This window comes from Melanotaenia boesemani, chromosome 10 (genome assembly GCF_017639745.1).
Source record: "Melanotaenia boesemani isolate fMelBoe1 chromosome 10, fMelBoe1.pri, whole genome shotgun sequence".
Classification (NCBI taxonomy): Eukaryota; Metazoa; Chordata; class Actinopteri; order Atheriniformes; family Melanotaeniidae; genus Melanotaenia; species Melanotaenia boesemani.
Window position 1 is genome coordinate 35,291,515 of NC_055691.1, and position 23,911 is coordinate 35,315,425.

Genomic DNA, 23,911 nt, shown 5'->3' on the forward strand with positions numbered 1-23,911 from the left:
TGATACCCATTAATGAGGGAAAGTCAGTTATCGTGATGAGCAGGTGTTGCAGCTACACAGGGAGCTTCATTTGGCACAAGTCATGTCTAATGACAAACACACAAACAGACAACATTCAAGAACATATGGGAAAGTTTATCTAGTAAAAAATTGTCTTAATAATAATAATAATAATACATTTTATTTAAAGTGCCTTTCAGGGCACCCAAGAACGCTGTACAAAACAAATAAAAGAAACATTAAGTGTGTCTTCAGTAGTAGTTTCACGCTGTGAAGACGACATAATACAAGCTGTTCTGTCTTTGTAATGTTTTATAACACTTTATATTTGAATGTGTAAGGAAAGCAAAAAGAAAAACAAAAAAATTAATATTTCAAAGCAGCACTGGATATACAGTGTATTCCCTTTTACACAATAACAGTGATGGCAATGATGAATGGATAGAGGAAAGCGGGGTGCGTGCTGTTGTATCACAAATTTGCCAACGCTTTCAGAATCACGCTGTGTTGTGAACGGCAGATCGGAGGTCCGGTCAGCCAGCTCTGCCATGCAACAGGCTCAGTGCTGCACTGTCCCTGACCCCAATGCTAACTCCAGACAGGTTATCCTTCCATAGACCCTCACTGACTGATTATCTAGTCAAGTGCAAATCATACATTGTTCAGTTTCCTTTGTTGTCATGAAACTATGATCAACAACACATGAAAAAAGTAGGTTATGATATTAGTTACCCATTTCCAAAAAAGCTGAACTGCAATTTTCAATGTGCTCATTTAAATTAAACACTAAAAAGTAAAAATACAACTTAAAAAAAGCGTATTTTAGAAATGATCATTGCAAACGGGGTGCCGGCTCCTGTACTGCTGTACTTCTGTTTGGCTTTTCTTGTTTAATTTGAGAGGCTCAACAGTTCAAAGCATTCCTGTCATAATTTGCCAAATGCCCCGCGGTGCCTTCATGGACACAGCAGTTTGCTCCATCCACGTCCAGATTCTAGCAGATGCTGTCAGCCGTTCAACAGCTCAGAAGGTTTGATGTTACAGTCCACATCAGGTTTCTGAGGGTACACCGGTACTCGGTGGGTGCTATCCTCCAGTTTTCTGTTGTTTCTCTGCTCCAACACACCTGACTGAAATTAATTGGTCATTGTGAAGAAGGTGACAAGAAGCTGTTGGATCCATTTGATCAGGTGTGTTGGAGTTTGACACCCCTGGTTTAATATGTGTCTCAGCTTTGTAAGTTTCTCCCTCCTGGTGTGTGTGTTCCCACCCACTCCCAACACTTCTTTACGTCAGCATTTCTGCCATACGGCATGTACAGAGAGCTGCAGGAGGGCTGGCGGCAGCTCTGCAGCAAGCATAGCACACACATGCACACACAATGTGAATGTTTCGTTATCTTGTTCATCAAATAGCCGTCTGCCTCGTAGCTGTGTACGCATTGAGCATATCTGTGTTAGAAATAGGAGCATCACTCCCACCCTGCTTTTCATTTGTAATTTGTCTGCCAGCTACTCATCTTTCAGCCAGTGCAGTGGACAGACTAAAAAATGCAAATGTCTAAAATTACTTTTGTAATATCTTAATCATCAACAAGTAAACTACCAAAAAAGAAACAGTGAAATTATTTTAAAATGATCTATAAGCAAACTTAGCATTTCTTTTTTTTTGTGTGTGTGTATGTGTGTGTGTGTGTGTGTGTGTGTGCGTACAGATAATTTTGCTGAGGTCTCCACATAATTCCAGCTCTGCCAAGTAACTCCTGCTGTAGATTTATTACCTTAGTTGTCTTTACTTTTCTCCTAACAACTTAGCTGGTCAAGCATGTGCATGTAGCATCTCTGCAGAGCAGGTTAATGATGTTTCTGTGCACCTGGAGATGCTGAATCATTCCATTCAAGATATTTAAATCATTTTATAAACTCTCATTTTCATACTATCAGAGATCAATGGTATGTGCTGAAGAGTCTCCAAGTACAGGAGTATTTGCTTTGTCAGGATGCAAAGTCGTGTCAGTTTGCCTTACATGTTTGCCATTCAGTCATCAGCTGAAAGGACGGCATCAGATATCGTCTTGTATGGGAATTTACACCCTTAAAAAGCACTCTGTTTTCCTGTGTTCTCTTTCCTCCTCTTTTTCTCTCCTTTTTAATCCCCATTTCTCCCCCTGCTGGTCTGTTGCCATCTCTGCTCCAGAGCAACGAGATGCTGGATCTACAGCGGAGCAGGATGAGGGAGGAGATCAAGGAGTACAAGTTCAGAGAAACCAGGTTGCTTCAAGACTACACAGAGTTGGAGGAGGAGAACATCACATTGCAGAAGCTGGTGTCTACACTCAAGCAGAGCCAGGTTAGTGAGAAGACCACCATCATCACTGTGGTGCACTGTTTTAGTTACTCATTGAATGCAAATCTTACTTTAATGCATACGAGCAAAGTCTGTCCCGTAATGATTATTCATCGCTTGTAAATATGAGACACCAGCATTTGTCACACTTGTGGAAAATGAGTCACACCTCTTTATTTGGAGTATAAGTTTTGCTCCTGTTAATTTGGTTATCATGCATTTATTTGCCACAGAGTTTAAGTGTTTCCTGTTCAATATACCTGAGCTTATACACTGATTGTATTAGTCAGACATAATATTTAATACCTGAGTAGAAACCAGCTATAGCAAGGTCAGATACCAATAGAAAATTACTATTTTGATTAAGTCATTTTTCCCCTCTTCCTGCCTCCCTTCAGGTGGAGTATGAGGGACTAAAACATGAAATCAAGGTGCTGGAAGAGGAGACCGTCCTGCTCAACAGCCAGCTGGAAGATGCATTGCGCTTAAAGGAAATCTCTGAGGGTCAGTTAGAAGAAGCTCTGGATGCCCTCAAGAGTGAGCGTGAGCAGAAGAACAACCTGAGGAAGGAACTAGCCCACCACATCAGCCTGACTGACAGCGTCTATGGAGCAGGGACGCATCTGACGCTCACTGTCACCGGAGTAGAGGGCCTCAAGTTTCCCGAGGAGACCAACGGGACCAACGGCAGCACCAACCCAGCTGCAAATGGCAACATTGAGGACAGCAACCGTTGCAACGGTCACATCCACACCAATGCAGGGCTAACTAAGATGAGCGGGGACTACCGGGCAAGTCGGAAAGGGGAGGGCCTTGTGCCAGACCTGTTCAGTGAGCTTAACCTGTCCGAGATACAGAAGCTCAAACAGCAGCTGCTGCAGGTGAGTTGCTAACAAAATACCTTATAGCGGGATCTGTCAGCTCCAGACTGAATTAATATATCAAATAACTTCTTAGAGGTCTTTTCTTTGTGTCAAGTGAAAGCTCCTTTTCAAGGACGGCACATGAATGCCACAGTGTTTAAAACAGCTGCTACAGATGAAAGTGTGCTGCAGAGTGGGATGAAATAGCCACACACAGCAGATCAGAAGACAGCTGTATTGATCCACTCCCCCACATTATATTTCAGTCCTTCGTGCAAAGGCTGATAGCATCTGAAAGCAGTACCTTGAACAGATTTTCTACAGGAAAATTACAAAGTGATACCATTTTTGGAGCAGAAGAAAAACAAAACATTTTAGACTTTAGTGGTTAACAGATTTCCAAACAAGATTACGATAATACTGAAATCCAGTTTTGCAGCAAAAAAACGCACCGAAGTCAGATACAAGAGAAGTGTTTGTATTTGATGAACATGCAGTATCTCCATCACACACGATACCATCCCAGACACAGACCAGAGTCATGCTGAAATCAAATAAAGTTATTACTGTACTGTTTCTCCCTGCACTGAGCTCCGATGGGAGATGGATAAATAAATTAGTGCTTGCCATGTTAGCAGTGTGCCTTTCTTTGTTAACACAATTTCTCACTAATCAATTTTTTTAGTTGGGAAGTCTGGAGAGGATGTCAACACAAGCAGCATCAGTCTTATAGCTGCTAAAAATAGTTTTAAAATAATCTGTGTTGCTTTATGTCACGAATTTTGTCATTAAAACTGTTAGCATAGCAATAGATTTTTCCTTTTAATTCATCTGTACAGTTTGTCTCTGAAGGGACAGCTGATCAGAAAGCAGTGAAACAAGTTATTATCCTTCTAGCTGAAACACATCATTACATACTATTTGTTCAGTCAGAAAATGTGCATATAATGTAGTAATTTCATTTATCTTTATTAGCATTTCTTGCTGGTTATGGTGATACATTTGCACAACTGACTAACTATAGCTGTTATCAGAGTTCTTGTAGGTGGTTCTCAGAACTTGGAATTGTATATTGTATATTGTCATTATATAAGCACACAGAAAATAAGATGAAGCAAACAGAAAATCACTTTTCGTGTTTTAATCCTGCAGGTGGAACGTGAGAAGGCAGCTCTACTTATGAGCCTGCAGGAGTCGGAGACCCGGTTACAACACACACAGGGTGCCCTGACTGAGCAGAACGAGCGCGTCCATCGCCTCACTGAGAGGGTGAATGCCATGAAACACGTAAATGGAGACAAAGAGCTTGACGGCCCCCAAGAGAACGAGAAACCTGATGGTGGTTCCTTATCGCCATCAGCCAACAGCCACCATGATCCTGATATCCACGGGTTTGAGATTCTGGAGTGCAAGTACAAGGTGGCTGTGACAGAGGTTATTGACCTGAAAGCAGAGCTCAAGGCCCTAAAAGAGAAGTACAACCAAGCAGTAGAGGGACAGGGCGACAGCCACAATGACGACCGGGTCCAGGCCCTGAGTGTACAGGTATGTATTAGGAAGCTTTCTGTTTACATTGTTTTCCCATTAGACTTATGCAGCTAAATTAAAATTAGTCATTTTTCCTAATCAGGTGTTCCATTTGGAGCGGAGCTGCCGCGACAGCCGGGATAGGGTGGCGAGCCTGGAGGCAGAGCTCCGAGCAGCCTCAAGCACTGCGACAGAGAGCCAGGGCATGCTGAATGCAGCACAGGATGAGCTGGTAACTTTCAGTGAGGAACTGGCTCAGCTCTACCATCATGTCTGTCTCTGCAACAATGAGACACCGAACCGCGTCATGCTGGACTACTATCGCCAGAGTCGCATCACACGCAGCGGCAGCCTCAAAGGCTCTGAAGATCCGCGGGCTTTGCTGTCTCCTCGTCTGGCACGACGCCTTGCTGCAGTATCTGCAGCCTGTTCTTCTGATTCCCCACGTAGTCCCATGGACTCTCCATCCAAAGAAATCCACCACACTGAGACAACATCCAACTCAGCTGACTCTTCATCCTGCCATGGCAGCCCGAACCGCAACCACACTGGATCCCCTGCCATCAGCATCTCCCCTTGTCCATCTCCCGTGCCCTCAGATGCAGGTGGGGACCTGCGGAAGGAGCCTATGAATATCTATAACCTGAATGCAATAATTAGAGACCAGATCAAACACCTTCAGAGGGCTGTTGATCGTTCACTGCAGCTGTCAAGGCAGAGAGCTGCAGCCCGGGAGCTAGCACCTATGCTTGATAAGGACAAGGAGTCCTTTATGGAGGAGATACTCAAGCTAAAATCCCTGCTTAGTACCAAGAGAGAACAGATAGCAACACTCAGGCTGGTGCTGAAGGCCAATAAACAGGTTAAAAAACTACTTTTTAATTTGCATCTTATTATAAAAAAATTATTTCCCCAAACATGTTAAAACTGGTTAATTGTCCATTTTTTGCAGACAGCAGAAAACGCCTTGGCTAACCTGAAGAGCAAGTATGAGAATGAAAAGGCAATGGTGACAGAGACCATGATGAAGCTGAGGAATGAGCTGAAGGCTCTGAAAGAAGATGCCGCTACCTTCTCCTCTCTTAGGGCCATGTTTGCCACAAGGTGAGAGAACGTCTGGATAACTTAAAATACAAAGGTGTAAAAGTGAAAATGTACTTAATTTAGTACAAACGAAATTCCTTGTGGTAATGAAACGTTCCTGAACTTGTTCAAATGTTTTTCTCTGATCAGATGTGATGAGTATGTTTCTCAGCTGGACGAGATGCAGAGGCAGCTTGCGGCTGCAGAGGATGAGAAGAAGACACTGAACTCCCTCCTCCGAATGGCTATCCAACAAAAACTGGCCTTGACCCAACGGCTGGAGGATCTGGAGTTTGACCACGAGCAGACTCATCGTGGCCGTGGTGCTAAAGTGCCCAAGATAAAAAGCAGCCCTCCAAAAGTAAGTCACACAGATGTCTTTAAATGTTTTTAAACCCATGCGTGCACCACCCACACCTTGAACACCTTGAGTTTCACTGCTTCCCTTCCTGAATAAAAAAGATATTAGATCAAGTGTCTAAAACATGCAGATGCAGACACAGGTGCAGTCAGTGCTTTGGTACATTACCTCTCTGTGAAGATTCATTTGTTTAATTGTTAGCAATGCATCCCTTCTTTTGCACATTTCATATTTCCTTTTTATTATCTAATCTTGTCAGTAAGAAACCATCTACTGTCACAGTAGGGAACATTGCATTGTGTTGATCTTTGTGCTGTAAAAGTTACAACACAAATGTATTTTGCAGTTTCCAATTGTGACCACTAGATGACACTGTTTGATTAGATTTTAGTTTCATACTCCTCTCAAATGGTATTACATCTTTTCTTTCAGTTTGTGTTGTACAAATCATACTGTTAATCTAGAAAGACTGAAAGCTGTCTATTTTTTTCACAAACATAGCGGTGCTCTTGAGTACAGCAGGACTGTTTTTTTTTTAGGATTTTTTCATTTTTATTTGTGTGATTTTGCAAAACGGTGCAGTTGCTGAGTATTTATGTGTGAATGTGTCCGTGTCTCTGTTTGTTTTGTGTAGTTTAGCTGTGTGGAGACTGTTCCTTTCAGCGTGGTCAGATGAGACCAGTTCATGTTATTATTCTTCATGCACAAGCACTGTCCTGGAAATAAATGTACCGGGATCAGTCCTGTGCATCTGTATTAATAAGCTGCAGCTTTCAGTTTCTTTATTGTTGCCAAGGTCTTCCCCTGTCTTGTCCACCCTGTCTTCTCTGTCTTGTTGTCTAACCTCGAGTGTCACCACTCTGTATATCTGTCTAATTTATCAGTTTCTTGTAGATTGTCAGCAGCCTGCTGCCTCAGTACCGTCACTCTCCCCACAACTGAGGCGAGGGAGAGCCTCCCTAGCCCGCAGGTAACATGCCGTAGAACCTACTAGTATGTATACAGCAACTTTTCCACATTTCTTAGCCTAGCACTCCTCTAGATAATTTTCCTGCATGTTTTCAGTATTCACAATTACGCAATCATGTAGTAAATGATGACTGACACGCTGCATTGTGTTCTATTGTAGGAATAATTATCACCTCTCTGGGTAAAGGAGTAAAGATTATTTTCACTTTGCATGCATAGTTTTGCATGGCAGCTTTAGTTTCTCTTCTTTATAAGGCAGAGAATAATAAGAAGCAACATTAGTTTTAAGGGTTAAAGTTAACTTAAGTTGTATAAAAGCATCAGTAATTTGTGAATCAGTCACATTTATATTCTTGTTTATGAATTTTTCATGCAATTGGCACCAAAAACTAAAAAATAAATAAACACCAGAAAGAGGACGACACATTATGTAAAGTATTATTTCCTTTTTGTTAGGTTTGGACCCTAAAACAACTTGGTTAGTAAATGAATAATAGAAAATCTGTCTTCAAATACTTCACAATGTCTAGAAAATTTCTCTAGTCTTGCTACATTTAAGGATAAAATAAAAACTGTTGCAGGAAAATAAGTATATTCTTAAATGAAATAATTACTCTGTGTGCACATGTAAAAAAGGGTAGTTTCTCTACATGAAAAAGAGATCATTCCCAAACTGAAATGAGTAAAGCTGTGGATCTAACTGTCCTCTCTGACCTCTCTCACAACAGGCATGTGAGGACAGCACAAGTTTAACTATTAAGAAAAACAAGTGAGTCAAAAGCAAACCAGTTTCTAAAAGACAGCACATGATTTACTTAAAACATAAACCAGCTGATGCATAAGTCATCAAGGAGGTTAAAAAACATTTTACCACGAGGACAGAGGTATATTTTTACACATAAATCTCCTTTAAAATTTATGGAAAAAAAAGTTTATAAAATTGTTGATGGCGTGGCTGCATGAGATTTCACCGATGCAGAGGAAAGTTCAGCTAAAGAGAAATCTGCAAGCATTGTAGAGCATCTGTAAAGCAGCTGAAAATAAAGAGAGGGTGGCTTCTACAACAGTTTGGTGACCTTTAAACACACCTCATAGGCACAAGCTGAAAGTACCCTCACCTTAATTTCCTTTAAAATCTTATGTGTTCATTCAATCCAGCTTTTTTTTGACTCAGTTAGCTAATTATAGCTTCAGAAATTCTGCCTAACTTTCACATGCAACTCTGTACCAATATCTACAACGTACATCAGTAATTACACTTGTGCTTGACAAGAAACAACGATCACTGTAGGGCTGTTGCTTCGGCAGTGTAGCCATCGACCAGTGGAGAGCTGACCCAGTAAAGAAGACCCAGTAAAGTCCTTCTTTATGCTGTAAACTGAGACATTCATCCAAAGCAACTGCTGACAAATGTGATGCTTTATGTGGCTGTTGTTGTGCTGTTTCAACCTGTGCATGTTATCCCCAGATATTTTGTCCCAATATAATGTGAAGCCTTTCCCTTGTCTTTGACCTGGTTTAAAGGAACAGTTTGGCCTCTTGAAAAGTAATTTTTTCTCTGCTGGTTTCCTGAACTTGGATCAAAGGATCAGCACCACACTCATGACTCATGCTGAATATAAAGCAGTCATTAGCCTGTTAGCCTATAGCTTAGCATAAAGACTGGAATTGCGGAGCAGCTGGCTTGCATGTCCACAGCCGAATAGCACAACCAACAAAACAGCACCTCAAAAGCTCAGATGTTCATAGTTTAATCACTATTGTGACAATGATAATTAGCAGATTGTTCCAGCCAGACGTCTCTGCTCATGTATAATAACATATACTGCAGAAACAAACATATCTATCAGATCAAATTTCTTGCTCTGTCACATGTTGCGTTTTTGTTTTCATAGTTGGCCTAACTTTATTCTTCCCGCCAAAGTTTCTCTCTTCTTTTGCCAAAAAAAAAAATCACCTGTCGTTCATATAGCATTTCATTCATTCTCTTCTCTCGTATTCCTGCCTTTTTTCAGTCATAAATTTGCGGTAGACCTCCAAGAACACCAAGCAGTCTTGTCCAGCAGCCGCAGTCTTCTCTCCCCCTGCGACCCACGTAACTGCTTGGCCCACCAACCCCACCCTCCTGGCACCTAAACTCCCAGCTCCAGCCCAGACCCCAGCCTCGATCTGGTAGGAGTCATGCTGAGGCAGAGACGCCCCGGATGAGGGTTTCCTCTCCCTTCAAACCCAGCAGTCCAACCCAGTACTCACTGGGGTCTGTCACCTCCCCAAGCACTATATAGCCCGGCTCTGGCAGGCCTCCTGGTTACCTGGGTCGTAGAAGAGGAGCAGGACGCTCTCCCCTTCTCTGGAAATGACGTCTTCCTGTCATGGAAACAGAAAACAGAGGACCGAACTGAGGCGGAAGTTCCTGAGCTGGAATCTTTCCCCTAATTCAAACTCTTATTTATTAGCAGTTTATCTACTCTAATAATAATTATTTATTTATTAGTTTTATTATTACTTGTTTGTTTTTGTGTTTCATTTTCACTTTTTATCATTCTGCAAGATGGAAATCAAGACTTGTTTTCCTGCTGTGGTGAAGAAATGATCACAGACAGTTTAGCACATTTACAACGTGGCTGAATTTGCTTTATGTCTCAAAAAAGTAAAAAAGCAGAACCTCTTCATTTGCGTTATTTTAAAAACTTGCTTAACCGTCGTATAAAGCATTAAAAAATAGAACTTGTCAGTATAAAAATCCAAAAATTCACCATTTATGCCATTTTTACATTGAAGTGTTGGACTACATTGAGTTTGGCAACAAACTAATTAATTTAAACTTTTTTTACTTTTTTGTGGTGGTGATTGGTGGGTTTTCAACTTTCTTTCATTAGTCTTCATTGATATTCTTTTTTACTCAGAATTTTTCTGTGCATAAAGACTTTTATACCACTTTTTGTTTATTTAATTTATTTTACAGACGTGTTTGTGTCTGTTAAATAGCTCAGATTTCAGATTGAGACGAGGTTGTGTGTTTGAGATCAGGACTAGAGCTGTTGGCCTTGGGGTTTTTTTTTTTTTTTTTTTTGTTTGTTTGTTTTTTCCTGTTTTGCCTTTTGAATTGCACAAGTTTAAGTGACCACAGAATAACCTGACCTCCTTTTTAACAGCATTGATGAAACAGAGGATTTCCTTTAGGTGTGCTCTTTTGTTGAATTACTGTTGCTGCCACACAAATATTGAATTTACAACATAAAGTTTTTTCTTTCTGTCACTATATTGAGCAAAACCCCAGAAACAAAAACATTATCATGATTAATTTCCCTTACCATGACATGAAAAGAAATGTCATTCAAGCTAACATTTATTTGTAGTCACATCTTCTTAAGTTGTCTTCATGTGCTTCCTCCAAACAGAATGTAGGATTGTACAAGCACAATTATGCACTATGCATTCAAGCAATACAGTAGCAGTCACAGCTGATCTGATGATAATTACACCAACCTTTTAGCCATTTCTGTCATCATGAAATAACCAGGTGGCCGTCAAGAAAAAAAAAGAAGGTTCCCCAAACTTTGGAGATAAAAGAGGGCCACAGTTTTAACCCTTCCCTCAGTGAGCTGTTGTTTCTTTTAGAAGCACAGATGGATGAGTTGTGACATTTGCTGCATCACTGAAATCCCATCTTCCCATTCCTTCCTTAAACACTCATAATTCTGATGGTAAATGTTTCCTCAGTGCACTGATACTTTTGCCACAAGGATAAGAAACCTTAAATCACAAAGCCAGTTTTAATGTTGTCATGATAGCATTTCTGTGACAATAGTGGATTGACTTCTTGTTCTCTGTGTGCGCACTTGGTGGATTTGTCTTGTAGATTATTACTTTTGCAACTACACAGTGATGAAAACGTTTGTAGTCCAAAAGTAGCCTCTGAATCCGTTCAGGTTCATTAACCTTCTTAGTTTGTTTGCACAACATAGGTGTGGATGGAAGAGAGTAATGACTGAAAAAGTAGTGAAAATGATTTCAAAAGTAAATTACAGTGGGTTTTACAGTTTCTCCGCCAGTTAAAACTGTGTTAAACTGGTTTCATGAACAAATAAAAGAAAAAATGCCCCTGTGTCTGTTTTTTGTTCTGTTTGAAGCTGCTCAAAAGATTTGACAATAATCTTAATAATCTTAATATTTATTTAAGGAATGAGGTACAAATGGTGCACAAGAGAAGCCAGTAATCCAAAAAAATAAAAATAAAAAGCATCTAATAAGACGTCGTTTTGGTTTTTGTGTATGTTACTCTTTTCCAAGTCATGGCTCTTTTCTGTTGGTCCACTTTATGTTCTTCCTCTGTGGTAAGGGCACTAAAGGGGCTGGGGATTCATTTCTTTTAAAAGAAAAAAAAAAGCATTACAAATATAGCAGAGATTAATTTAGATTCGTATCAGCGTTTCTCAAGATGTCCTTTCCGCGCGCGTGAGGCGACACTTTCCAGGGGAGGTCTGGTCTGCACCACCACATTGAGTCAGGCGGGCGGAGCACGGAGGAACACCCCCATCAAGGTGAGATTAGCGGAGACCGAACGGCTCAGCTGTTGACGGAGCTCGCTGCGTCTTTGCTGCGTCTTTGCTGCTCTGGTGTTTTTGCCCCGGACAGGTTGTTCAGAGGCGCATATGGGTTGGCGCTGCGCAGCGGGACTGGGCTCCGCGCTCTTTGCGGAAGGGGGAGTGCGTTTCTGAAACTTCTCACCTATTTTCGATTTTGAATGTCTTATAAGTAGGTTATGCTCGAACGGTCGATGTCTAGGGGAACAATGGACAGCTTCAACAGAGTCGCTATTCGTAGGAAACAGCGAAGTCTGGATACTGCGGAGCGACAAGCAGCAGGTAAGTTTGATTAGTACATTTATTTCTCAAAGCCTCTTCTGTTTTTCCATTTTGTTTAATCAAGACTGAGTTTGCGCATTTATTTACCTGCTGGATATTTAAGTCCTCAGAAAAGCACGAAGTGAACTTCCATCTTCCATGTGCAGTTTTATGTGCTGCTGTGACACGTTTTTTATGACTGGGTGGCTGTTCCACGTCCTGTTAGCCATCATGTGCTTTCGTTAATCTGATTGGGAAAACATGGAATTACCTGAGAGTAATACCTACAACTGTACCTCTTGCTTACACAGTGTAGGTTATGAGTTTCAAAATCAAGTCCAGACCTGTTGTGTAACCATCTCTTTTTTTGGGGGGGGGGGGATAGCTTCCTTAGGAATCTTGGAACTTTGTCTGCCTTGAATGCACAAACAAAGAACATGAAATGCGCTGTTCCCTGTATTTATTTTGTATTTCACTCGCAGATCTCAGATTCAGCAGATCTTTAGATGGATCCTTGCAGACTTTGCCCAGACTTTTAGCTTAACAAAACAAGGATCCAAATACATATCATGCTCTGTCTGGGCATGAAACACACAGACGGGAAGGGCTTGCACCACTTCAATTAATCTTGCAACTACTTGTTTAAGCATGCACATGCAGTTCAATGTGAACTTTGGCCTCTCCTGTCACGGTCATGGGCTGTATATGCTCATGTGTGTCATTTTTTGGTCTTGTGTTCGGATTCTTGGTTTCTGTCTTGGTTTGATTTCTGGTTTTGTCATGGTTTTCCCTTGTGTGTTGTGGTTTCTGTTCCTGCCTCGTTAGTTCACCTGGTCTGATTAGTTGTCCACTTCACCTGTGTCTTCTTACTCCTTCTGTGTATAAGTACCCCTGGTTTTCTGTTGTTCCTTGTCGGATCCTCACCATTCATTTATGCCTGTTCCCTCTGGTTTATGTTTTTCTGTTTTGGATCCTTAAAATAAACCCTTTTTCCCTGCACCGATTCTGCCTCCTGCCTGACTGCCTGCCTGCAATTGGGTCCTCACCTCCTCCGACGCCCGCCATTCGTGACATCTCCTCGATAGTGTTGCTGTTCAGATCAGGCTAAAACACCTGCATTGGATCTAAGGAGCAGTCTTCTCCACTCATAGCTCTGCAGATGATAATCAGCGAGTCAGGATGTGAAGTAAATTCTACAGCCAGAAATATTAATTGTCATGCTGTGTTAGCAACACTGGAACAGATTCATAAAATTTGTATTTATTACTACAAAGCTGAATCTTGCATTGCAAATGTTCCCAGAATACATGGTGAGTCCCGAATTTCATACACGCCTGCATTTTCATGCTGTTTGGTAAAGAGGAATGCAATCCTAAATCAGAGCACTGAGGCGTCTTTGAAGTTCTGGTTGGGTTAAGTGTGTGTTATGTTATCTCTGCACAGTTTTAAAACTTGCGTTGTGTTTAAAGTCTCTGTTATTCCCATAAACTTGAAAACTAGCCCGTACACAAACTGTCTATATTAAGTTAAAGTACAAAATTGAACTAAAACAGACACTAATAAGATATTTTTACCACATAACTTGGTTCAAAGGGGCTCTTAATGAGCATTTTTTTGTCATGGCTGGCTGATCAAGCCTTTTTTGGACCACTGACTTTGTCTATTTTCCAGTATACACCACTTTCTACTTTAAATGATCTGTAACGTGGCCTACCTCCAAATGTTGGGGTCAGCTTTAGGACATTCACTCGAGTTATATGAAATTGGTTGTTAGGGCCATTTTTTTATGCCAAGGATGATATTTTCTTATGATTTGTGGCTATTTGTGTCCCATCTTTCCAGAAAGATGGTTAGGAATTTAACCTTTAAGTCTGTCTTTTGATACGAGGTTCAATTTGAGTGTCAGCGCATGTTTAATCCTGCCAACATATCAGAGCTGTGCAATATTCATGTCAATACTTGGCTTTTTTCCCTTTTGGATGTTATCTTTCACTTCAAGGAAGTGTGTTTCTATCTTTTTATGTGTATAGTGAAGTTTGCAGTGTGTAATCAGTTGTTTTTTTAAACATGATTGCAGTGTCCTTGCGTCCAGTGTCATTTACATGTACACCAAGATGTGTTTAGTGTCGAATCCAAGTAGCTTTGGAGCTCCTAGATTTGTTCCGGCATTTCTGTGAAGACGGCCGTACCAGCCCCCAACAATGGAGCTGTTTGTTTTTTGTCTGCTCAGACAGAAGCAGTGGGGCTGTATGAATCAGAGTCAGTGTGGCCTGCTTGCCTGCTGTTGCTGGTATTGTTTTGGTGCACTGATGCTCATTCATCCCGAGCTGAACCCTCTCACTGTCCGCTTCAGACTGTAACTCCCCTCAATAATGCTTCTCTTGTGCGGTCCAGTTCATAATGGCTCAAAGATGATTACTTTTTAAGTGCCAATGTTTTGCTGTACCACATCATTACAAACTCCACATCAGTTGTAGCTCTGGATATGACAAGGCAAAGCTTCAGGTGCAATTTAACAAACATAGCTACGGCTATGTTTATTGGATAGAAACAATATCTTGGAAAAATATCAGTCTGGTTTTAGGACCAACCACAATACTGAGACGGCCCTTAAAGATTGTTAGTGACCTCAGGTTTAATTTTGATGCACGGAAACTTTTAGTTCTGGTTCTACTGGATCTAAGCACTACCTTTGATGCAGTAGATCACCAGATTTTATTAGATAGACTCAGAAGTCTGGTGGGCCTCTCAGGTACTGTTCTTAAATGACTTTACTCATATCTCACACATCAACAGTTTTATGTAAGTATGGATACATGCTCCTCAAAGATCCATAAAATCCTGTGTGGGGTTCCCCAAGGATCAATTCTAGGCCCATGTTGCCTCTTGGGGATGTCATCAAGAGGCACGCCATTGACTTCCACAGCTATGCTGATGATGCGCAGGTTTACATCGCCATTTCTCTTGATGACCTGGAGCCAGTTAACGTCCTTTTAAACCGGAATTTTAGACATTAAGTCATGGATGGCAGAGAACTTCTTACAGCTTAATCCGAACAAAACTGAAGTTTTAATTATCAGTCATGAAGACAAGAGAGAAATCATTTTACCAAAATTACAAAACTTTAAATGTTCTCAGTGTGTGAGGAATCTGGGTGTCCTTTTTGACTCTGAGCTGGATTTTATTCCAGACATTAGAAATGTCTTCCCAAAAGTCTATTTACTCCAGAACTCAGCAGCAAAGTTCTGACGAGGACCAGAGGGCGGAAACACATCACACCAGTTTTCAAATGGCTGCACTGGCTGCCCGTGCATTTCAGGATCAATTTTAAGTTTCTGTTGTTGTTTATAATCTTGTTTTTCTTTTTAACTCTTGTGTTTTCCTCCTGGGGATCGTCCACACCGGCAGCTCTGCTGTCTGCGGGGTTGTTGCCGTGGTGACTGCCCTTCTCCGGGTGGCTGGGGGTCCTGCATTGGAGCCCTGTGGTGTGGACCCCGGCCTGCTCTGACCTGGGTGGTACCCTCTGTGGTCATGGGTGGGCTCACGGCAGCGTCAAGCCAGATGTTTTCATTCTATTGATACTTTTAGGCTTACATTCAGTTAGGAGACAGTAACTAGGGATGGGAGTTCATGTTGGTACAGAGTGGGGTATGGGCGGGTGGGGGGTTACGCTTCGTTTGTGTGTGTGTGTATGTGTGAGATTGTGTGTGAAAGAGACTATTATGAGGTATGTTTTAATTTCCTGTTATATACTCTGGTGTGTGAAGGCTTTTAAATATGTTTTTAATATGCAGAATTTGTTTTTATTATGTAAAGCACTTTGTGTTTCTTTGTGTATGAAAAGCGCTCTATAAATAAAGTTTGATTTGATTTGAAAATTAAATAATACAATAGATAATCACCACACATTCCCTAAAAATGTATATTGAATTAAGTTATTAGTTCTTAGTTAGTTTTTCATGATGAGCCTTTTTGATTATTTTACATTTTTGAAGCCAATATGACAGAAGCCTTTAGTTAGACCTCTAAGAGCTGGGTTAAAAAAAAAAAAAACAAGAATGGATCTAAATAGATTCAAATTTAATTAATCCAATATCGATTTATAAAACTTGGAAATCAATTTTACTTTTTTATTATTATTTTTTACATTATACATTTCCTACGACCCTACTCTGGCGTGATTACCGATGCTAATATTTAATAAGAACTGATGTTACGTACATATCAGTAAATGAATCGATAAAACATCGGGTGTAAAAATGCCGTCCATCACAAACTGGAATATAGTGCAAAGTAAATATAATTTCAGGATCTGCTCTAAATCATACCCAGTTGGCAGGAACTACTTTTTCTTCCGCCTGCCAAAGTCATCTGTGAAATGGCCCAACGTAGGGGCAGCGGTGCATCTCCCACTCAGACCGTAGCATCACGTGTGGTTCTGAACAGCAGCGATGAATGATGTGTGTGGGAAGACAAAGAGGTGTTGTATTATCACCACAATCCCCCTTAAACATCTGAGAGTCGACCATAACACAGTATATAATTAAATTATGTTGAGGAAGAGGAGGAAATAAGCGGGACAGGTGCTGTAAGTACTCTTACTCTTGGAGTCCTTTGATGCTGCAGGCAGGCACCAATCATTACTCAGAGGGAGGAAATGTGGAGCTGTGGTCCACTGATGCTACATGTTGGGAAACTGATTTTCATCTGTCTACTAGGTTCAGGTTTTTATTTATTTTATCAAAACAACTTCATTCCTCACACTGGAACTTTTCATTTTATCTATTTCTTTCTTTCTCTTTTTATTTAATTTCTTTTAAAGTTTGTTTTAATGCACTTGTTATTGCTTCCTGCACACACTATAATGCTTTTAATGTTTTATGTAAAGCACTTTGAATTGTCTGTACATGAAATGGGCTGTACAAATAAACTGGCCTTGCCCTGATCTTCAAACAACAGGAGTTACCCCTGTTCTAAAGACTATTGCATCCTGTTTTGTTGTGTACAGCATTAAATATGGTTATGAAATGAGAAAATGCTGCAATAAACTCAGTATGAGCTCAGCTTGGAGGGATTTGTGTCCTTGAGATCAGCTCACATTAATTCAACAGGCCTAGGTTCAGTCCGTGAGGATGCTGCAGAAGCTGATGTCAGTAAATATTCAGCAAAACAGCCATTGTGGGATTTTTAAAAATAAAAAATATGGATGAAAAATATTTAATAGAATAGATAGACAATACCATCAATCCCTGTCATTTGTTTAGAGTGATAGTTAAACACATATTTTAATATGTAGGTGCTGACAAACATAATTATTGTGGCATTTATATATTTTTTATGTAGTTCACTGGTAATTTCAATATATTCACAAAGTATTCTATAAAAATGTAAATAGCACTTCCTTTCCCCTCAGCGTAGCGGCTTTGAAAGGGATTTTCCAAACACATTAAGTTTCTGTACAAAGTATCGGTATCAGATCAGTATCACTGATTCTGGCTTGTATTTTACTTGGTATCGGATCAAAAAGAAAATGAGGGGTATAACACACATCACTAGTTCCTGTCTGTGTGTTTGTGTTGGGTGTGTGAGTGAGAGGAATGCTGATGAGCTATGAAACATTTCCAGTGGTCGACATGCTGCCAGTTGAATAGATATTGAGGTCTTACATTGTAAATCTGACTCTAAAGGAGTTGGTGCCATGAACCTCACCGCACCTCACTGCGATAAAACTAGTGAAATGTTCATTTTCAGCACAACGGTTTTATGTTATGTGAATTTGTAGCTTATCAGTAGGCTCATACTATTGTAGTTAAATGAATAATGAAAAGAACAAGGCAATTAAATTACACAATATTTCTGACTTATTCTTGCAACTAAATTTCAATAAGCTTCAACTGCTTCATGTGTCTGGATTTCTTTGGGAACCATTGAGCTACAACACACTTTGTTCATGGGGTCTTTGTGGGTTGACCACCACTTTGGTGGGTTGCAATGATTTGCAATCTCCATCGGAAAAAAAAATCTGACCTGTAATTATACAATCTCCTGAGAAAAGCATCCGCAGTTTTTTTTTTGTTTTTTTTTGTTTTTTTATTTAGTCCAAAGTTCGTTGTCCATATCAGCCCCCAAAATATCTTAACCTTTCTTGGGTTGTCTGGGCACCACTGAATGAACCCTGCACATAGAGAATTCATAAACATCATAATAACAATTAAAGAAACAGCTGGTAACTTAAAAGACTTCTGACTTTAATTATTATCGTCCTAACATTTGCACTAATATGTACAGTTTTTACAGCCCATATCTTAAATGCATTGCAACAATTAGCTGTGTTAATATGAGTAAAAAACTACTAAAATTGAGAAGATTCTGACTATAATCTAGTAAAATGATCTGTTCATGCATTAAGATAATTACACTGGTAAGATTCCCTTAAATTATTTTAAATATATATATATATATATATATATATATATATATATATATATATATGAAGACTTTAGACAAGTGAGAAACATGTTAAAACAATTAGCTAAACACTATTTTCAGGTCCTTTATTAAGTGGGAAATGCCTCAAAACCAGCCAGTGCTTCTGTTCAGTGTTGTTTCTTTCTCACTGTGAGAGAGGTGGGTTAGGTGTTTTTGCTAAAGGCCAGAATGGCAAGAATAACGTGGGAATCAAACCAACCTTCCAGTCAGTGGACAACCTGCTCTATCACCTGAGCTGCTGCCAGTTCTTGAATTTTTTGTGTTTTCTCTCAAAGTGAGACACCACACCAAAGAGAAGGATTTACAGGCTGTTGTGGTGGTTGTTTTTAAAGGACTTGGAATGAGTCTTCACCACTTGTTTTAAGATGTTTCCCAGTGTGTGTGAACTGGTACAGGGAGGTCCTGAAATGACACACTGTGATCTCAAACAGTGAGATCATTTAACTTAATGTGTATGTAAAATAACCAATTTTAAGATTTAGTAACTAAGTAGGAAATAAAAGACTCAAAACACGATTAATACTCACACATTCTGCTCATTTTAAAGTTTACCACTCAAAACAAGATCAAGAAGACTTCTGACTGCATATAAGCTTAAATTAAAATAGCTCCCAATCACATGATGTTTTCAATTTTTGCCGTCATTGTTTCCCATAGATATTGGTACCCATGTTCTCCTTCCATACCTGGTGGTATGTGTCCATGTGCAGTTTATTCCTTTTCATCGGCTGATGACGTTCTGTTTATTTATTTATACATTGTTGGCTAGTTATTAAAGCATTATTATTGCCCTATGTTAAGACAAAACCCCTTATTGGATTAAGGAATGCAGAAGTGCTTCATTTCCTTCTATAATCACCTCGGGGTAATTACCTCGCTCAGCTGATAACCACTGTGGGCGTGAGCTGCACATAACAGGAAATGGATCATTCATGTGTTTGTGTAATAAAACTCAGCAGCGCACATAGTCATGTTCATGATGTTCCTGCAGCTTGCAGATTCTCCAGCAGGTGGAGATAAATTCTCACAAATGTCTTTCCCATCTGTTTTCACCTGGGACACGGTTGATGGGTGTCTGTGTGTGATGTAGACCCCTCCTTTAAGGTTCCTTTTATCCCGGCATGACACTGTGCAGTTGCTGCCAAATCAATTAAATCTATGTAGAAATGTGGATTGCTTTTATTTGAAGATAATAAACCAAGATGGCATTTTTTTCATTAGCAGATTATAATTTTTTTTAGATTTTCTTCGTACTGCTTAGAGTCATAATATAATTTTAAGACAAGCACTCACTGACATGTCATTCCTAAGTTTACACGTGACTTAGCTGGAGATAAAACTAACAATATTCTAGGTCACCTTGTTCTTTAAAGGAGTCTGATTAAAATCTGTCGAACAGTCAAAACATGTGTTTAATATATTGTGTTGCTATCCTGTGTCCTGATAGGTGTAGTCAATAAATTAAAAAAAGCTAGATTTCTACCACGTCTCAGTCAGGAAACTGTTTTTCTTTCCATGCACCAGCTGGGGCTTCCTGGCTGTGATGTGGGCTGTTTCCTCCTCCTGACTGGCATTGTTAGCCAGAGATCCTTCTCCCAGAGAGCTACTGTACTCCGTTTCTTTTCAGTGCTCAGTTTAAGACCAAAAAAGAAGAATTCAGAGCTGCCATTTCTTTGTGGACACTGAAGAAACAAAAGACACTTTGAGGAAGTCATTTTACAAAGTGGAAGATTTGAACATATTGTGTAACCCTACTTTTTTCCCCCCCTCACCTTTGCGAAATTTAGGACATCCCTTCTGCTAGAAGAGAGAAAGATGTGAAGTTCCTGATCTTTGGATGATTAATCTTTTACTACAGGGTTGTCTTTCTTCACTCCAGCTGTAGAGCACTGCACAGCATCGGTCTTATAAGTCACCACTGAAGTAGAGGAAGGAAAGGCGAAAATGTTAAACAAAGGTGTATTTTAGGACTTCGTTTCCACCGAGGATGCAGAGCTTATTTGTTACTCAGTAATACATAAACCAGAGTTTGTCCCTCCATTTGGACACCACATGGACTACTTATCTCGTGGTTATTGGCGCTTCTATTTGATGCACGTTGACTGGTAGGTCATCCTTGGAGACTGGACAACACAATGAGAAGGAACACTAGCTGAAAATATAACGTTGACAGAGATTTTGATTGGACTGATAATGAAACGACGCCGCAAGTACTGGTTCTGGAGCCGGAAAGGTAAAAACTCAAAGATGTGTCTGCTCTGCTGTTTTGGTAAGATTTGGAAACTCCTCATTTGGATTTTAAATTGTATGAATAAAAAAAATATATATATTTACACACACACACACACATATATATATATATACATACACACACACACACCAAAATCACCTTCATCACCATAAAATGTCCCTGTTTTTATTCCCTGCTGCTCCATCATCCTTGTTTCTCTGGCATTCAGCTAATCTGTGTTTTCTACCAGCAAGCAGGATCCAGCTTCTAGTGTTACCATCTCTCCCAGATAAACCATCCATTATGTTGCTGTGTGGTTTGTGGAAATACATTTACTCCACAGAACAAATTATCTTGAAAAGATGCCTCCCATCAGCCGCTTACATCTGTAATTCCTGCTTTTTAATGAGCTTTTATTAATGGTTAGTGGTTTAGTGGTTGACCAAGTGTCTAGCAGGTCCATAGTGACTGTTTTAATGTACTGAGTCTATTTTGATTGTTGATGTTGATTTGCTAAGCTGGTGTATTGGTCTCCATGTGAACTGGACTGCTGCTGTGTGGCAGCATGAGGGGAAGGCATTTAAATTCACCATGCTGGAAAAAAGAGGCTGTTTTGTTCTCAGAGGCCTGGGAACCGTTTCCCCCTCTTAAGACCCTCTTCCAACCACTTTGGCCTTTTGGCAACGTCCCCGATGGCCCATTACTCAACTGTGTTCATGTCATAGCGTGCTGGAAATGAGTATGTGTGTTGTTTCTTTGCAACCCTTCAGCTGTGCACCTCTCTTAAGCTGCTGCATATTGTTGATGGGTAGGGTTGAGTCCCTCTTATTTTACGGCAGACTAGAGGAAACGGTGTGAAGCTTTCTGCTCCATTCTCATTGGCAGGAAGGAAAAGGCTGGGAACAGCAGCAGGCTTGGGTCCTTTCACCACCCTCATTGTTTCCATGTGGGAGAGGAGACTGAGCTTTATCAGTGTATTTATACACAACTTGGATTCTGTCATTTCCTAAGATACATCATAGACATATAGTCAACTTATCTGACAGATTTTTAATTGTAATGTGGGTATAAATGCAGTGATTCTCAACACACGTTAAAACAATATAAATACAAAACTGTTATTATGACACTAATCATATTAAAATATCTGTAATTTCAGAGGTTTAACGCATTTAAGAATCTTGTGAAGGAGCTGATGCAGACAAAGTTTCAAACAATCTGGATGACATTTACTTTTAAAATCTTTTTCTCTGAATAAATGATAGTGGCATGCATTAATGGCCCCACTGCTTACCTGGTTCATTGTAGTCATGGTCTTGTGTTCATGTGTGTCCAGCGGCGGAGTCGAAGGCATCATGAATGCCAAGGTAAAGAGTGCTCCCATGCCCATTCATCTTAGGTCATTCATCATTTTCAGGGGATGTTTACTGATCTTATTTTTTTACTGTCGTCATATAAATATATCTTTTTGGTAAACAGATTTCTTTGTAACAAGTTACTTTAAAAAGTGACAATTATTTATTGTAGATATTTATTTTAATTGAAGAATAAAAACCATTTTAATATTTCCACTTTTGAGCCTTTAGCCGTATCAGTCCAAACATCTCACCAATGAAGATAGAAGGTGAACTTTTTCCATTTTGGATGTCGCAGATTTCCACATTATGTTAAACTGAACACAAACAATAAATGGGGTTTATATGTTGATCCATCTTCATACTCCCAGGAGGATGCACCCATTTAACTCGTGCTCTACTTTCTGCAAAAGGCATAGTTTGTATTCTAAAAACAGGGTCTGTATCTGGAGGCTGAAGCCAGTGCAAAAATAACAATATGACAAACCTTCTTTCTTTTGAATGGCTAAAAAGACATGACTGCTGAGGTTGCATAAAAGTGTGATTCCATAAGGATTCATAAGAAAATTACTCTCATTTTCACTTGCTTTACTACCTCAGTCAATGAATATTTTGCTTGCTTTAAAGTCTCCTACTTTAAAAGCTTCTCCAACCCAGCATGATGGTCATTTTATAAATGGTCCCGAAAGGGTCCAATAGATTATAAAGTTGGTAATACTTGAGGGAATGGCTGCCTTGTGATTCACAAGTCTCACCTTAAAGCTGACTACGAGGTTTCTCTTTGTAAATGTGCATTCAGTGCTGTTCAGTCTTGAGTTGGAGTCAGTCATGTGCATGAATTTTTAATTTCCGTTGTTATTTCCTTTCTCTTTTTTTCCCTTCACAGCCCAAAAGCACCCTAACTTCAAAATTTATAGATCTTCAAAAAGTCAGTTTGTGCTGGCTGAAAAGGGGTGGAGCTTCTGAAAGCTTGTGGCAGAACCAGAGAGTCTGGTAGTCATGTCAAATAATAATAATGAGCTTTCTTTTATTTGATGGCTCTCAGTGTAGTTGTCTCGCAGCATTTTTTACATATTTTCTGGAGGACACGTAATGACTGTTTCTTTTTGAGTTGCTATTTATATTTTCTTCCTTCAAGCTTCTCGCATTTTGTAATCCTTCCATCTACAGCTCTGCCTCTCCCTACTGATCACCTTTCATCCTGCATTAGCAAAGTAACTGCATGAAGCTCAAATAGTTTGAGTGTGACAGGAGATGCACGCTCAAACAGCAACAGAGGTACCTGAGACATAGATTTGTTACTCAAGTGTACTTAATACACACATTGTGTGCATAGATGAGGGGAAAACTCTCCTGTATCTGCATCACATAAGCATGAAAACCTCCAGTATGACACTTGATGTTTTGATGATGTCTTCAAGCACATCCCGGGTGTGTTGCTGGCACCTGGATCTGTCAGCAGCTGACTGGAGGCGAGCTGGGTCCTGTGCTTACACATGGTGTTGCTTTCATTACAATAAACTCAGTCAGACATAACACCAGAATTGTCCTTGTGGTTTCTTGTAATGCATTAAATCCAGAGCTTAAAGGACCTTCTCCTGTCTTCTTACTAAACACGTGCACAGAAATTTTGTCATAAATGTCATGGTAAATGTTACAGTAATGGTTTTGGAATACTTTACATGACATATTTAGATTATTAGAACACCCAAAACAGATATTTCTAAATGCTTATCTGTGATTATGGTCAAACTGCTGTAAACCACACATCGCGTCTTAATCGGAGAAACTGATCAACCCACAATACACTGCAGCTATCCCGAGTGTTACGTCACCTGACA

The 23,911-nt window shown here is 40.0% G+C and overlaps 2 protein-coding genes across 6 annotated transcripts in view; both read left to right on the plus strand.

Annotated features, from left to right (window-relative positions):
• Positions 1-11,392, plus strand: part of bicd1a (bicaudal D homolog 1a) — a 33,877-nt gene extending 22,485 nt beyond the window's left edge. Inside the window, exons 3-10 of one of the 3 annotated variants that reach the window (XM_041997381.1) lie at positions 2,197-2,349; positions 2,745-3,227; positions 4,362-4,754; positions 4,840-5,598; positions 5,689-5,840; positions 5,970-6,180; positions 7,075-7,150; positions 9,165-9,279. In XM_041997381.1, the coding sequence (XP_041853315.1) occupies positions 2,197-2,349; positions 2,745-3,227; positions 4,362-4,754; positions 4,840-5,598; positions 5,689-5,840; positions 5,970-6,180; positions 7,075-7,122 (2,199 nt within the window). In that variant the 3' untranslated portion in view covers positions 7,123-7,150; positions 9,165-9,279. Of the gene's footprint in view, positions 1-2,196; positions 2,350-2,744; positions 3,228-4,361; positions 4,755-4,839; positions 5,599-5,688; positions 5,841-5,969; positions 6,181-7,064; positions 7,151-9,164 lie in introns of all 3 variants that reach the window. The other 2 variants (XM_041997380.1, XM_041997382.1) reach the window with 2 other exon arrangements.
• A 391-nt stretch (positions 11,393-11,783) lies between these two features.
• The window catches only part of fgd4a (FYVE, RhoGEF and PH domain containing 4a), a 58,498-nt gene continuing 46,370 nt past the window's right edge, over positions 11,784-23,911 (plus strand). For all 3 annotated transcript variants that reach the window (XR_006011913.1, XR_006011912.1, XM_041997947.1), the window contains exon 1: positions 11,784-12,017. Coding sequence is in view for 1 of the 3 variants with exons in the window: in XM_041997947.1 (XP_041853881.1) it covers positions 11,915-12,017 (103 nt within the window). In the remaining 2 variants the exon portion in view is untranslated. The remainder of the gene's footprint in view (positions 12,018-23,911) is intronic.